The sequence below is a fragment of the Eublepharis macularius genome, chromosome 1, assembly GCF_028583425.1.
Source record: "Eublepharis macularius isolate TG4126 chromosome 1, MPM_Emac_v1.0, whole genome shotgun sequence".
NCBI lineage: Eukaryota > Metazoa > Chordata > Lepidosauria > Squamata > Eublepharidae > Eublepharis > Eublepharis macularius.
The window spans coordinates 163,835,015-163,851,332 of NC_072790.1; the positions used below are offsets into that span (position 1 = coordinate 163,835,015).

A 16,318-nucleotide genomic window follows, 5' to 3' on the forward strand; every position below is an offset into this window, starting at 1 on the left:
ATATACAATGATTAGTTTATGAATTGTATGTTAATCAGAGGCTGCAATCCTAAAACCCTATCATGGAATAGCCCCTTGAATAAAATGGGACTTACTTATGAGTAGGCCTGCATAGGATTGTTCCCAGAGGGTCTTAGATTAAGGTTTCAAGGTTGTAGGGTATGACATAAGCCCCACTCACTCCCACACTGTGAGGCAGATTTTCCTTCCAAAACTGTCAAGATTGCTTGCTGTGGCTGGACAGCCTCTGGTAGCATGTCTCTGGGTATAATTTAAAGGTATTTTTGTACCACACTTAAAATGTATTTATGGTTTATATCCCAGCCCAAATATTTGGTAGGAGGGAAGCAAGAACCCACATCTTCTTTAAATGAAATGGCACTAGAAGCCAAATAAAGTTCAAAAGGAAACAGCAGGTTTATTAAACAGGCAGGGTTGGCATATAAGTAGGCAGGGAAAGGAAAGCTGAGGTAACTTTGATTGTAGAACAGAATACTTCACAAGCATTAGGCACAATAATCTTCTTAAAGCTTAGTTTCAGTAGTCACAGATCTTAAAAGTGAGAAGTTGATAGTTTCATACTTAGGTTACTTTAACAAGTTTTCTTCATAGATTTTACTTTACAGCTTAGGAGTTCTGACTTCAACACAGCACTCTTTACCATTTACAGTAGACCTAGGGTCCTCCTCAGAGCCAAAACCCTCTTTTTAGACACTGGCCAGGAAGCATTTTTCTCCAAAAGACATAATCCTGATCACTTGGCTGAAGGGGAATCTTCTTTCACTACTGACTTTTCTGCCAACAACACCTCCCCCAGTTCTTTCTTGTCTGTGTAAATTAGTGCTGGCTTCCACACTTAAGTACTTTAACTAAAGTCTTCTATAAACCTTAAGCTGTCCTAGTTAGGACAAACTTTTCATTTTTCCTCACACAGAGAGTTACTAGTCTGGCCCTCATTGTCAGACGTCAAACCTCAGTTCCTCCAACAATTCTGTCAGCACTAATTGTTACCTTCTCACTGGCCAATCACAGAGAGGGAGAAGCAGCCTGTCAATAATTCTCCCTTCAGGTAGTTTTTTTTAAAAACCCTTTCCCTTACACTCTCTGGGTCCTGCACTTAGTACCTTTCATTTAAAAGCCCATTCTGTCACATATGGAAATTCCCTAACAATTGTGGCAGTCCACTGAGGGAACAAATGGCTTATGCTCAAACATACTTCTATTTTTTTTATTTCTACACTGTGGGGACCCAAAGGGGCTTATATCATTTTTGTCTCCTCCATCTTATCCTCATAACAACCCTGTGAAGTAGGTTAGGTTAAGAGAGTGTAACTGGCTCAAAGTCACTCAGCAAGCTTCCAAGGCAAGATGGGGATTTTAGACTGGGTCTCCCAGATCTTTCTCTGACACTCCAACCACTGTACCACACTGATAATTTCTGTTCTATGGCATGTAGCATTTTAAACTAACTTCTGATGGTGTGCCATCTGCAAACCCTTCTTGAGAGTGTGATTTGCCACAAGTATCCACATTCTGATTATACCCAGGTTGAACTACCGTAAGCTCTGTGAGGGGCTGACTATTGAAGACTATCTGAAAACTTCATCTAATCCAAAATGGTCTAATTTTAAAAGTTCTTCACTGGCTGCTGAACTGCTTCTATGCATAATTCAAAGCACTAGTTATTACATGTAAAGATTTATATGGCCTGGTACAAGGATACTTGAAAAATGGTCTTCTCCCAAACTTGCCTGCTTGTCAGACTTCCCCATTTTCAAAGGAACAGTGGATGAGAAAGGGTCTTCTCTGTGGTAGTGTTGTGGTTAGGAACTCCCCTTCTCTGACACAGGTTTGCTTGGCACTGACCTACAATCCTTAGGTGCAAGAAGACATTTTTATTTATCCATGTTTTTATGTAATGCCCCAGTGTAAAATTTGTTTTGGCACTTTCACCTACCTTTCATCATTTGATTTTAAATGATAAGGTTATTTTTATGATAGCCTCTCTTGTGTTTTATCTGCTTTTATCTCAGACTAGCAACAGAGCCCATTGGGTGGAGAAATACGATGGTCTCTAGAAAACTGATTTGGCAGGCCCCCACTGCGGGGCCTTGGGAGGGCCATGTCACCACGCTGGACCTCCCTGCCACCTCTGCGGCCCCTCAGAGGTCTGGCACAGGCATAGGGTTGCCAGGTCCCCTTACCCTTCGGGCACTCATCTTTGGGTCATCCTTGCACGCCTGCCAAATCAGTTTTCTAGAACCCATTGTATTTTTCCACACTACATGCTCTGTTGCTAGTGATCAATAAATAACTATCCTATTGCTCCTTGCTCATCTCTTTTCTCTTACTGTTTTAATGAATATATTTTAAACAGTCTGAGACATATTACATCGACAAAGTTGAATACAAATGTTTTAAATAAACATGTCAACATGAACAACAATATTTCCCCACCTTCCGACCACCTTTTCCCTTCTCTTGTGAGCCATTGCCATTTTGGCCTCTCCTGCACTCATCATCATAATGATTATGCTTTGTTTATTAAATGTGCACACTGCCGTTCGATGTGAATTTTCAAAGCATTTTTAAACAATACAAATCACGATAAGCCAGTGTGGTATAGGAGAGCCAGTGTAGTGTAGTAGTTAGAGTGTATAAGAGACCTGCAGGATATGGGAGACCTGCCTTGGAAGCTTGCTGGGTGACCTTGGGCCAGCCAAACACTCCCGACCTAACTTACTTCTCAGGGTTGTTAGGATAAAATGGAGAGAACAATACAAGCCACTTTGGATTCCCATTGGGAGAAAGGCAGAGTAAATACGAACTAAATAACTTAAATCATTGAAGCAAGGAAGTCCACTCCACAGAAGCAGAAGCATTTACTGAAAAGGTCACAAAAGATGGTACCCAGAGAAGAAACTTGTGAGAAGATCTTAAAGGATGAGGGTCATACAGAACAAAATTCCCCCTGAGAAACCCTGCATTCAGACTGTTTTAAGGATTTAAAGGACACAACCAGAACCGGGTTCTGGAAACATATTAGAAGACAAATGGAGTTGTCGTAAGTTAGATGTATAAGCTTCCTGTCAGCTGATATCAGCCAAAAAAAAAAAGCAGCAGTGTTTGGAACCAAGTGAAATTTTAGGACAGTCTGAAAACTAGTTTAATTTAGATTGTATTTTAGTGGTCCAATATGTAAATTACCAGGGAATGCTGCACAAATTATAGCAGTTGTTTCCATGCTCCAGTAGTGGAACATCTACATCTCTTCTAAGCTGTTTTTCTTTGGCCTGTGTATACTGCCTAGTTTTTCTAAGAACTGCTCAGCACAGAATTTTGGTACAGACAGACTCAGTATTAGAGGTGGGCATGAACAGCAATACAAACAAAAAAAGCCACGAACAGCCCAATCAGCTGTTTGCGAGCAAGCTGTTTGTGAGGTGCAATTTTAAATGAACAAGTGGTCGTTGCAAGCCTTGTTTGTGCGTTCATCTGCTGTTTGTGAAGCCAGTCAGGCGCCTTCAATCAATTCCCTTGGCAACAGAGGCAAGGACGGCCTGAACTCTGTCTGCACTTCTTCTGTTGCCCTGGAAACCCCAATCTAAGACCAACTTAGCTTGATGGGCAGGTCTTCCTTCCAAGTGTGGAGCTCCAAATTGGATAAATGGGAGCAGAGACCAGGGGGGAGGGGGTGTTCTATAGCCATGGGAACTCCAATCTCATCCCTGCAAACCCTGTTGGGCAGTTCTGACTGCCAAACACAGACCTCCTGTTTTGTTCTATGGGACCTCTGGTTATAAAAGGAAGTGTGCTCCAAGCTCTGGCTTTCAGTTTTGGCAGGCAGTGGAGTGGGAGAGAGCTGTTGCTAGCATTTTGGGAGAGAGACAGGGAGAGTGCATTGGAGCTTGAATTTTTTTTGTATGTGGTGGGATAAGGATCTATCTCATCTGGATCCAGGGCTGCTGCCAGGCTCTGGGGCCAAGCTCAGTGGGCACCTCGGCTGAGGGCTCACACTGATTATTATTAGTGCCTGATCTGGTCAGGTATCTGGGAGTGCTGAGCTAAGGCTCTAGCCCCTTTCCTCTGATTCCAAGGCTGCTGCCAGGCCCTGGGTCCAAGGTCAGTGGACAACTTGGCTGAGGGCTCACATTGATTATTATTAGTGCCTGATCTGGTCAGGTATCTGGGAGTGCTGGGCTAGGGCTCTAGCCCCTCCCTCTGGTTCCAGGGCTGCTGCCAGGCCCTGGGGCTAAGTTCAGTGGGCACCTTGGCTGAGGGCTCACATTGATTATTATTAGTGCCTGATCTGGTCAGGTATCTGGGAGTGCTGGGCTAGGACTCTAGCCCCTCCCTCTGGTTCCAGGGCTGCTGCCAGGCCCTGGGGCCAAGTTCAGTGGGCACCTTGGCTGAGGGCTCACATTGATTATTATTAGTGCCTGATCTGGTCAGGTATCTGGGAATGCTGGGCTAGGGCTCTAGACCCTCCTTCTGGTTCCAAAACTGCTGCCAGGCCCTGGGGCCAAGCTCAGTGGGCACCTCGGCTGAGGGCTCCTTTTCTTTCCTCCTTAATTCTGGTTTGCTGGCATAATGAGGCTTCAGGCACAGGCAGAGGGTAGTTGTGGGGGGAAGTGCAAAGATTGTCCTGGTTGACCCGCGGGAAGCAGTACTGGGCGGAGCTCAGGGGCAGCAGAAACTCCTGCTCCCCAAAAATCACCTGTGGGGGCTGTGGAGGAGGCCAAAGAGGTCTTGCCGCTGGGGGAAGAGGATCTTTTTAAACTTTTGGAGGAGGAGGAAGGGGAGGGATCCATGGAGGAATGGTTGGGGTTTGATAAAACATCCATCTTGTCCCCATCCCAAACTCTCGTTGCTGATCCTGCCTGCAGTCCACCCCTCACTCCATCTTCCGGTGCAAGCTCCACAGCACGGCCTGTAACCCTTCATCCTCCTTCCCTCTGGAACATTAAGTGGGCCATGTTTCAAACTCTCCATATGGAGGCACTTTCAGACCATTCTGAATGACCCCTGTGTGATGCAGTGCCATGCCTGTGATGGCGCGGTGCACAGGGGCAATGACCCGAAGCACCTGTTGTTGACAGTCCTGACTAAGCACCTGAAGATGCACCACCCGAGCCTGTGGTCTCCATTCTCACCCAGCAAAATATCTGGTTGGGGGAGAAAGAGAGCTACCAACTCTTTTGACTAGGGATCAGTGGGAGGGTTCCCGGAATCCACCCCAAGCAAGAAACCTTGCTCCGAAGGTGATGCTGGTGGGAGCAGAATGCTCAGGCAAGCCGCCCTTGCGGAGGTTGTTCCCTCGGGGTCAGAGACAGTGCCGCTGAAAAGGGTGAAGTTGAGGGCTCAGGAGGCGGGCATTTGCATCGTGGCAGAGACAATTGCCCTACAAGGATTCCCCCTATCCGTCATGGAGGGTGTGGGCTTCTGCAGGCTGCTTCAGCATTTTGCTCCATGGTTCTCCATGCCGTGATGGTGCACCATGGGCTGTCGAGTCCTGCCTGCCCTCTAACAGTGCATGCGAGACATGGTTCTCAGGGAGCTGTCGGCTGCCAAAAGCCGTACCATACACTTCACAGCAGACCCATGGAGTGGCTGCTATCACAGCTACCTTGGCATCACTGCCCACTGGTGGCAACAAGAGGACCTCCGCCGCCCCGGCCAAGAACTGGCACCCGAAAAAATGTGCCATGTTTGATGCCGGGCTACAGGGTAGTTCTTCTCCAGGCCCGGGGGATGGACGATGTTCATACTGGGAAGAACATCACCACTACCATAAAGGCAGCTCTGAGAGAGTGGACGGCCAAGGGGGGGGGAAGGTTTGTCCATGGCTTCATGGTGACGGACATGGGAAGCAACATGTTGGCAGCCCTGAAAGAGGCATCCCTCCTAGGCCTGGTGTGCATGGCGCACAAGCTGCACCTGGTCATGAGGGACGTTCTCGGGCTAGGGAGCAAGCCAAGGGACAGCTGGGATGAGGGAACTTTGTGGACGTGCAAACTGCTGGACAGGTGCTGGCGCATCGCTTCTCACTTCTCCTGCAGTGTCAACTCTTCCTGCGAGCTGCTCCAGAGATAGGGGGAGGGGGACCCCGAGCACCACCTCTATCAGGACCTGGCCACCCGCTGGAACTCTACCTACGATATGATATGTCATCTGTAGTAGCAGAAGGGCTCGTTGCTGGACCCCTGTCCTGTCATCAATGGACATTCTGAGGAAGGGAGAGGAGCTCAGCCTCAGCTCCATGGAATGGGGAGTCCTTGCCCAGATGTCCTGGTCCTGAAACCCTTTAAGGAGTCCACCAAGCTTTTGTGCTCGTATGAGGTCTGGCTCAGGTCATTCTCCTGATCCACGGGCTCGACCAGTTCTTGGCCAAGGAGCTTAAGGACAAGGAAGTGCTGCTCCCCAGGGTCAGGGACTTTGTGAGGAGGATGCAGGCATATGTGGCCGAGCGCTTGCATCCTCTGTACCATGAGTTGTCATACCAAATGGCCTCCCTCTGTGACCCCCATATCAAGCAAAGTATCACCATGCAGGAGGGCGATATGCAGTGCTGGATAAAGGAGCTCCGCAGAGCTGTGCTCTGTTTCCAGGCAGAGAAGGTAGGATGGAGGGAACTGGGCAGGGGCAAGGGGTAGGCAGCAGAGAAGGAGGAGTAGGAGGTGGGAGAAGGTGGGAAGAGAGCCATTGCCAAAAGGGTTTCCCCAAAAATTTTAAACTGTATACAAAATCCAATAGTGTCTGCTTACTGCTAAATCACTCTTCTAACATCATATATGAATCACAGCCACTAGCAAAAACTATTTTATCTATCACAATGAATACTTTAACCAATACACAGTCTACTTAAACCAATACACAGTCAATGAATAAAGAATAAAGAAATACATGTGGAATTGCATATGTACAAATCAATACAGAACAATGTCTCTCTGTCTATGTCCACAAGTTGTCCGTAATATGTTCTCAACTCCAAAGAATGTTCCAACCTGATAGTCAACATTCAAGATGTAGGGGAAGGTCCTCCTTTAGGTGGGGAAGAAGTGAAGAAAGTGCTGTTGTGCTGTGCAAATCCACGTTCTTTCACCCACAGGCTTGAGTGTGGAAAGGAATCCCCTTGCCTCCACAACAGCAGATGTGTTCCAAGTTGCACTCTTTCCCCTGGAGTAACAAGGAGGACACTGTTCCCAGCCCTTCATAGAGGGTTTGCAGATGGACAATGTAATTCAGTTGTGACCCGCAGTTGAATTACATTGACTGATTATGACAGGACATACAGTCCTTTTTGGAATTGTTAATGCTGGCTGAGCGCAATTACTGGCTGTGAAGAAGAAGTGACGAAACAAGTGGAGCAAGAAGCTAGCAGACTCGTTGCCAACATCCTGGTGATTCCCAGCCATCTAAGCCATTGAGCTTTGGAAATACATTTGGGGCAAAGCCGTTTTCAGACTTTGTGCCACTATAGCCATTGGGCTTTGGTTATTATTACAGTCATTGAGCTTAAAACATCGATGTGGGGTTCTTAAGGTTGACCCCATTGCCATTGGAGACATGATGGACTGCGTAGATGTATCATGACTCATGCAATTTTGTAATGTTGGATTTATTGTTGTTTATTAAGTTGTAAATATTTATATTTTACTTTATTACATTGGCAAATAAGTTTATTAACACCTTGTAGTGTTCTTGGGGTTCCCAGGGTGTTCCCTTCCATGGTTTCTGATTGTTGGGGAATCTTCCATTTATGCTTGGTTTGCTCTCCATGAATAACGAACAGTAAACATGTTCATTAACAGGTCATGTTCATTACTGTTTGTTTGTCCTTGTTTGTGGATGGCAACAAACAATAAATAGCGTGTTCATTTTTTTCCCCCGTTTGTGCCCAGGTCTACTCAGCATACAGCTAGTTATTACAACTTCTAAGGAATTTGTGAGTGCTAAGAGAGCCAAGGGCATATAAAAGCTGATATTAACAATAACCACACCAATATATTTTGGGTGGAGAGTAACTGTCACAGTTAGAGGATGTGGAATGGTATATTATACTTAATGGGGACCACCAAGTAAGACTGCAGAAGAAAGCATCGATAAACCACCTCTGATTTTCACTTGCCTTGAAAACCCCTTACTGGGGTCTCCATAAATTGGTTGTGACTTTCATATATACGTATATACATGATTGTCACAATTTGCACTAAAGTTTGCTTACTATACCTAGACTGAAACCTTCTACCTAAGAGATAGTAGCCAATCCAAGAGATAGTATAATCTGTCCAAAACAAGCATTTGGCTGGTGGGTTGAGTTTGAAATAGCAATCTGGAGCATATGCATGCAAGCTATTGGAAAAGGAAATTACACTGGGTTATAATTGAAATTAAATGCCAAAATCAGTGTTGTTAATATGAATATCAAGCATACCCCAAATGATTACTCTGCATGCCTAAAGTGATTGAGACTGAAAGAGCAGTCTCTGGAACACTCTGGGTGGCAAAATGCATCTCTATACCATCCTGAACAATTCTGCACTGAATCATACAGAGAACAACCCCACTCAATGAATAATCATTTTTAAAAATTCTTTCTTCATTTTCAGGTAACCAAGAAATAGATAGTCTCAATATAAGGTTCACTCTCCTCTGATATTCAGCTCAAAACATAAATTGTCAAAGAATTCATTCCATAAATATGAACAATGTCATAAATCCTGCTATTAAACACCTAAACATGAGAAACACAAGGAATTCTTTATGCTGTTTAATAGTCTACTTGGCTTCAATTCCAAGAGATAACAGAATACCAAAAAAGAAAGAAAGGCTTTTTCTTGTCATAAATTCATAGATAGTTTCCTTTTCATTTGGATGGGAGACACCAGAATAACAAGGAGTAAACACAAGTAAATATCATTACATTGTTTAGATTTGTTGTGGTTGATGATGCAGACTGCAGGGGTTTCAAGGGTTTAATTCTTCTTAATTACCAATCTGTTTCCATCAGCTTCTGTCGAAAAAGCTATAAGGTGCACATCAGATTTTGAGGAGAGTCACAAGTGAAATGTGCACCATTATTACTCTATCTACATTGATTGACTCCTGTGTGCATAATGAAAGTGTAGAATGAGGCCACCCAGACATGGCAGAGGCCTTTATGTATATCAGGATGCAGAAAAATATGAGTATGTACATTAGCAAAATGAAGAAAAAACTCAAAAAGCCCTAAGGAATATTGTGCTCAAGAAGAGAAGGATTTATGAGAGCAGGTAGCTGAGCGTCAGTCAAAAATAAGGGGGGGGGTCATTCTGTTTAAGCTTCTGAGAGCTCACAGAATGCTTGAGGTAAGAATTTGAGGGGTAACTGGACTTCGGGTGGGATTTCGAATCACATGGTGATTCCTCACAGGTCCCCAGCTTGCTGTTCTTACTGAAGAAGAAAAAGAGATTTTTAAAAAATATTCAGCAATTGCTCTCAAGAAACCTTTTCAGACCAATGTCCCCACCCAAGTGAAACACTGTTTATTTAATATTGTATTTGACTAAAGACAAAAGTTAAAAACAGTATGAGAACACTGGCATTTCTGACCTTGAGATTACTGTAAGAGAAAGTTGATTCTGGGGTGATTCTAATACTGTGACATCATCTCCTTACTGTTTCACTCATTCCTGCTTCAGTTAAAATTGTACAGGGCATTGTTGTGAACAAGGAGCTGCTGGAGCCAAACAGCTGCTAGGTTCCTTTGCTTTCTATTTCCACCTTGTCCTCTTGGGGGCTTGCTACTTTACTGAGAGCTCAGTGAGCAAGCATTGTTTTGAATATTTCTCTCCTCTGATTAGTCACTCTTCATTATTTCTCCTTCGGGCTGTGGCTCAGATGTTTAATTCAATTGGGTCTTAGTTCCCTCACACTCTCTCTCTTTTTCTCTCTTGCTCAATTTTTCATATACATGTGTTCCTTTGGAGGAATGTTCTGTTTTTATTCAGACAAGGGCAGCAGTTTGACAGGAGATTTACTGATAATTGGGAAAGATTCGTATTTTTGCTCCAGTGGAGACTGATAATATGCTCAGGGACTATATTTGTTAAGATCCAAAGTTTATACACACACCATCACATGTGCTGTTTTGAAAGGGACAATGAAAAGCTCAGGGCTGATGTGAATGCAAAAGGTGGAAGGTCGGTGTCTCTGAAGAGGAATCGTGTCAAATTGCTGGCTTGCTGTACTTGATGGCAGCATAGCAGCATAAGACTGATCTGCTGGAACAACCAAAAGTCCTGAGCCACCCTCTCTAGTTTGCCCCAGTCCCAGGGTATTGTCTTTGAAGATTTCCAAGCAAATAGCTATAGAAAGCTAATTCCTCCTTGAATGTATGTCCACCACCTTTGACAGGGATACTGTTTTTTTTTTATTTCAGTGTTTGTGTGAGTGTGGGAAAACATCCAGCCATTCCACATACAGAACCAGGGCGTAGGCCAGAGATATAGGCATTCCTTCAGGCTTGAAAAAGGGGTGTGTGTTTGTGTGTGAAAGCTTTCCTCTCTGGCCCACCCAAACACCACTCCTGGAAACAGGCAAGACTGTAGTCCCTCACTGTCAATCGGTGCACACAGTTTTCCAAACTTTTTAGGCCCAAGAGAAAAACAGGAGGGTTCATAACTTTTGAATTATCATGTCCTATGAGCCCAAGATGTACTCTGCAGGCAGCCTGAGGTTCTCCAAAGCAGCATTATTGTGCCTTACCAAATCAAATTCCAAAAAGAGAACTTTGTGGCTGATTTGGCATAGGTTTCCTATTTCGATTCTTAAAAATCTATTCGCCTTTCTTTTTTTAAAAGGTTGTCCGACAATCCCAAAGCTCAATGAAGAGCCTGCATGCTCCAGAAGTTCTGCCATGCGATTCTATAGATACTTTGAGGTAGTCAATTAAGTTGAAATTGAACGGAGTTTACTCCCACACATAATCTCAGCTTTCGAATCTGCTCCGTTCTACAACATATAGCCGAGAATGTCTTTCTCTGTCTCATTTCTCTTTTCCTCAACGCTGCCCTTTCTTTAATTGGGGGCCGTCAGGCTGAGCATCCCACTGGACCGCCGGGTCAGCCCATTCCCCTACCCGCCTCTCGGAACTGAACGCCGCGGCCAGGGGCGGGGCAGAGCGTGAGGTGCGAGGCTAGCGCAGGGGGAGGAGAGGCCGTGAGGCCCAAGCCGCAGCGCCTTTCCCAGCTCCGCCACAGAGAGAAAGGCTTGGGGAGAGAGGCGGAGCGAAACAGCGGGATTGTCCAATGAGCAGGAAGGAAGCAAATCTGGGGCGGAGCTAGGTTCGCCACCGCCCAATGGGGGAGGATTGGGAGGGGGTGAGGGGAGAACGTCGGCCGCTGCGAAAGTCGGAGGCAGCGGGAGAGTCCGGAGTTGAGTAGTTGGGGTGAGCGCTGTGGCTGGGCTTGTGGCCGCTCGCTGGCGCCCGTTAAAGCAGCTGCGTAGTGGCCGCGTGCGAGGTAGCCGCGGGGCCTCGGAGAACCGGGCCAGTCGGCTGGGGGACGCACGCGCGCACACAAATCTGCGCCTGCGAGGGACCAGCGCTTTACACAGCGAGGGCGGCGAGGAGCGGGAAGCCGCCTGGAGTAGAAGTTTGGCTGGAGCCTCCGCCGCTAAGAGGAAACTTTTATCGAGGGGCCGCGGGAGGAGGCGCCGCCGCCGCCGCGGCGACTGGGCTGGTCTGTGCGGGACCCAGAGATTCCGAACGGACTCGCGGGGACTTTTTCGGCCCTGGCCGGGATGTACCTGGCAGCGTCGGCAGCGGGGCGGAGGCGCCGGGGTGTCGGCGGCGGCTGGCACCTGGCGGCGGGGCGGCTGCTGCTCCTGGCGCTGTTGCTCTGGGGGGAGTCCGGGACGCGGGCGTTCGTCTGCTTGCCGTGCGACGAGTCTAGGTGCGAGGAGCCCAAGAACTGCCCCGGCGGCGTCGTTCTGGACATCTGCGGCTGCTGCTTCATGTGCGCCCGGCAGCGCAACGAGAGCTGCGGGGGATTCTTTGGGCTCCATGGAGCCTGCGACCGGGGGCTGCGCTGTGTCATCCGCCCTCCGCTCAACGGGGACTCCCTCACCGAGTACGAAGCGGGCGTCTGTGAAGGTAAAGGCGGTGGATCGCTTCCCCTCCAGACACCGGTGCAAACCGCTGCGCCGCCCCTCCTCCTTTCGGGGAGCCTTGAAGTAGCGCGTGCCGTGTCGTGGGGATGGAGAGCAGAAGGAAAGGGCTGGGGTGTTTGTGGACCCCGCTGTCTTTTCCCAGTTTTATCCCCCCCCCCCCCCGAAAAAGCCAGTAGATGGATTGTGGTGCTTCGGAGTTTCTCTTTTCTGTTACCCCATTTTCAGCGCAGTGTTGATGTGCAATAATACCATGAATACCTTGAAGGGTGGCAGTTCTGTTCCAAGGAAGGATGAAGGCTAGCTTTGTGGCGTATGTTTCCCCTCCTTGTTAACGTGGTTTTATGATGTGTCTTTTTTCTTTCACCCCCCCCCCCATTATTTTCCATTTTCGGCTGCATCAAATACGCATCTGCTGACTGCTTCTTTAAACACGCCCCCCTCCCCATACATTTCTGGAGTTCTGCTGGTATTGGAACTATTCGTCCTTACGAGGTGGATGGATGTTTTTAGTTCTTTTTTTATTAAAATAATTTCCTTTTGTTTATTATTCCTACCAGTTTCAAGCCCTGTACTGGTCTTGTGATGGGTAATAAAAATAGAAACTCGGCTTTTTGCTTTTCTGTGGAAGAAATGGGTCAGTGTGTGTTTAATTTAAACATCTGGTGCTGCTAACCATTCAGTTTGCTGTTTCCTTTGACATTGGTGTCTGTTTCCCTACCTGCTTTACGGCCTGTGCCTATGCATGTTGACTAGGAAGTGAGTAGTACTGACTACAGTGAGACTTGCTTCCTAATAGATACACTCAATATTATTATAATCTGCAAGTTGTTTTTATCTATATTTGTAAATAAGTGTATATAGAGTGATACCCTGGCCAGACTTTTTTGCAATTTTGGTCACTGTTTTGACAGCAGTTTAGGCTGTCACTAGTGCTTCATTTTCTTTAATGACATTTTCCAAAATGCTGCAGATACCTTGAGAATATAGACTTATATTAACATCATATTGATGGTATTGTAAAAGTTGTTTAACATTATCTTAATTGGTATACTTTTATCTTAGGGATTGCAGTAGTCTCCAATCAGAAGCACATGTTGCTAATTTTGGAGGTGTTAAAGAAACAAAGTGTGATTATCTGTTGCAATTTACTATTCTTATTCCAGTCACTTTTCTACCCAGGATGGGGAGAAGAGAAATTGTTTCATTTCATGCAAAAAATGGAGAAAAAGTCCATTCATATTTTTATCACCTTCAGTTTACTTTATAATAGGTGGAGTCCTGTTAGTGCACAGATAGCAGTCAGGCAAAATATTTGTACATGTATCATAAGAGTTCAGACTGTTTCTTTTATCATCTGTTTACCTAGTGTGGAAAATTTTCTCCTCTCTCCTGTTAGCTATTTGCAGAAATACGGTTTTTGTTGATCCACTAGAGGGCTGCAGAGAGTTCAGAAATTGCAGAGAGTTCAGAAATTCCTTTGAGAAGACAGAGGCAGTCATCCAAAAAAACTGTTAAAAGCACCATAATCTTTTCCCTGTTTCTGAAAAATGACATACCTGAACATTACCTTATAGTATGTTAGCTTGTAATTTAGTATTACTACACCTTGTTTTGATGTAAATAAGACTGACTTCTCCTCCCACCCCTTTTTGCTCAGTTTGGCATGATGGAAATCATCATAGGTCTATCTAGTTTCTAGCATATTTCTGATAATGTCAGTTGTATTCCTTCTTGTAGTACTTAACTATTTGCTGCTTTATGCAAGTTATATGTGTAAAACATGCAACTATATTGAATGAATAAGTAGCAAAAGAAATTTCTGTTATGGAACAAGTTGAATTATCCATTCTGCTGTGGTATATTTTGAGTGTACTTCAAAGTGATGGTAGTGTAGAATTATGCTGAAAACCTGTTGTCATACCTTAGCACCAGACACCTTTAATGTATAGTAGTGCAAAGCTTTCTGGAAATTTTAGATGAATTATTTTTTAAAGTGATATAATCTTTGTGGTACTTGAATTAAGCTAGAAGTGAATCTGGCATCCCCTGCTAAACATAATGAGAATTTATTTTTGTATAAGGGCTTAATGACACTGCCCATCCTAACTATCACAAGGACATTATCTGAGGAAATTAACTAGTTGATATTGTTAATCTCACACACCAGTTGGATGAATACTTGATAGCTGTTTGCATTTTTATGAGGTTCGCAAGTCTTTTTATTTAAGCATGCAGGTAAGAGTAAGATTTTAAGAATTTTCAATAGGTTGTTAAAACTAGAGGTACAGTTTACATCACAATATTTTTTCATCTGTTATTACAGTGAGAAATACTGATATGAATGTAGTTTGTAGATGAAATCTTTGCTACAGAAGCTGCTAATGTAGTTTTTGGAGAACATTTTTGTATTTTTTCAAATCTCCCTTTTGAATCGGTTTCTTCCAGTGCATTTTTAATACTGAAATGACCTCTACTGGTCACAACGAAGAATTTATTTTGAAGCTGTGTAAAAGATTCATGGAAAAAATTTGAAATCAGAGTAATTTGTTTTCCTAGTCCAACAGAGATTAAGATTGTTTAAAATGGGAACAACTGAGAATTATAATTCTTTAGAAGTGATGCATTTAGCACTAAGAAAGTTGCCTTAAATGTACAGCGCAGAAGATGACATCCTTTTTACATATTTTATTTCTATGGCTGTTGCAAAATACTGACTACAGGTATGCTTTCTCTAATGTTTTTAATACTATAAAACTCTTACATTCGTAACTGCTCTTTTTTCCTGTAGAACTGTGATCATGCATGCTTGGGAAGGAACGTGCTGATAGGTATCAGAACCAAGTAATAATGTACTTTCTGGTGCTTATGTGTTCAGACTTCATAGGTATGATCAATAGTAGTAATGTGATCAGGATCATATAAAAGTGTTTTTTCTTTAAAGGAAAAAACAGTATGGAAGCTTGTTATGAAGCAAGTCTTCATATTTATGCTTAATTCACTTATGAGTTCTTGTCACTTAGAAGGAATGGGATTGTTGCGATTGGCTGCATTTCACCACATTTTTAGCTTACACCCGAGATTGTAACACTAATTTTCTTTTGTTAGGAAAATTTATTGATCTCCAGGTTAGTGCTCATGCGCTGGTGAAATCTAGAAATTTGTTTTACTTATCGGTCTAGCTATCGTCCCTGTAGCATAATTGCATTGAATACAGCTGTAATTCAGCTGGTATTTTTCCAGTCTTACTGTAGATCAAGCAACATAAAAACTATTATTGGTTAGCTTGCATCTACATGAACTTACAGAATCTGTCGCATATTGTCATAGAAACAATTTTATGTAAGCTGCGAGAGAAGAGGCCTTGGACCTTTAAAATGCATAGTGACATCAATGGTATCCCATTAGAAATAAGATTAACATCATTGTAACCGTTATGCTTATAGGGGAAGCCAAAATGGTTATCTGAATGATGTGATGCCACATATATTGGAAAGTTAGGAAGAAAGTACATAGATGAAAGAGGGAAAACCATACAGAGAACCAAAGGACTGTGAAGTGAAGAGGGTTTCATCAATTTGAGTATTAGTAGGAATAGTGTGGCATCACTTCATAACTTTTAAGTTTTTAATATGAGAAGATAAAGCCATAGACTAGTAGAGAGCCTTTTTTTGTTAAAAACTAAAGTGCTTAGGCAGCTCTTCAAAAATAGTGTATTGGTCATTAGCTGCTAATGAACAAAATTGTTCTCTGAGGTGCAGAATCAGGCTCTTATTTACATACGGAAGAAATGGCATTTCCCTATTTGCCATCTTCAGCCTGGAATTAATCATCTAGCTATTGACAGCAGTCACTTCTGTTGTTGAAGAAGGTTTTGAAACAGCTTGTTGGCTTCTTTTAGCTGTGTAGATCTCCAAATGTGGATATTTGTATGCCATGACTGAAGACTTCTGTAACAGTACTAATCCGGCTAGTGTGTAATGCTTCTGGAAGTATTATTGTGAAACATGAACATCATACATGAAATCAATTTTTCTCCCCAAAATTAATATAAGTAATCTTGTTGGGTTTTTAATGCAATAAGCTCACAAATGAATGTTGTACTTTTGGAATTAGAATTTGCGATAATTTTAGAACGTACTTTGTGATTGATAATCTGAACTATTTTGCC

At 44.0% G+C, this 16,318-nt stretch overlaps 1 protein-coding gene across 2 annotated transcripts in view; it reads left to right on the plus strand.

Moving 5' to 3' along the window:
- Positions 1 to 11,407: 11,407 nt before the first annotated feature.
- Positions 11,408 to 16,318, plus strand: part of CRIM1 (cysteine rich transmembrane BMP regulator 1) — a 232,441-nt gene continuing 227,530 nt past the window's right edge. For both annotated transcript variants that reach the window (XM_054976633.1, XM_054976641.1), the window contains exon 1: positions 11,408 to 12,133. In XM_054976633.1, coding sequence (XP_054832608.1) covers positions 11,782 to 12,133 — 352 coding nt within the window. In that variant the 5' untranslated portion in view covers positions 11,408 to 11,781. The remainder of the gene's footprint in view (positions 12,134 to 16,318) is intronic.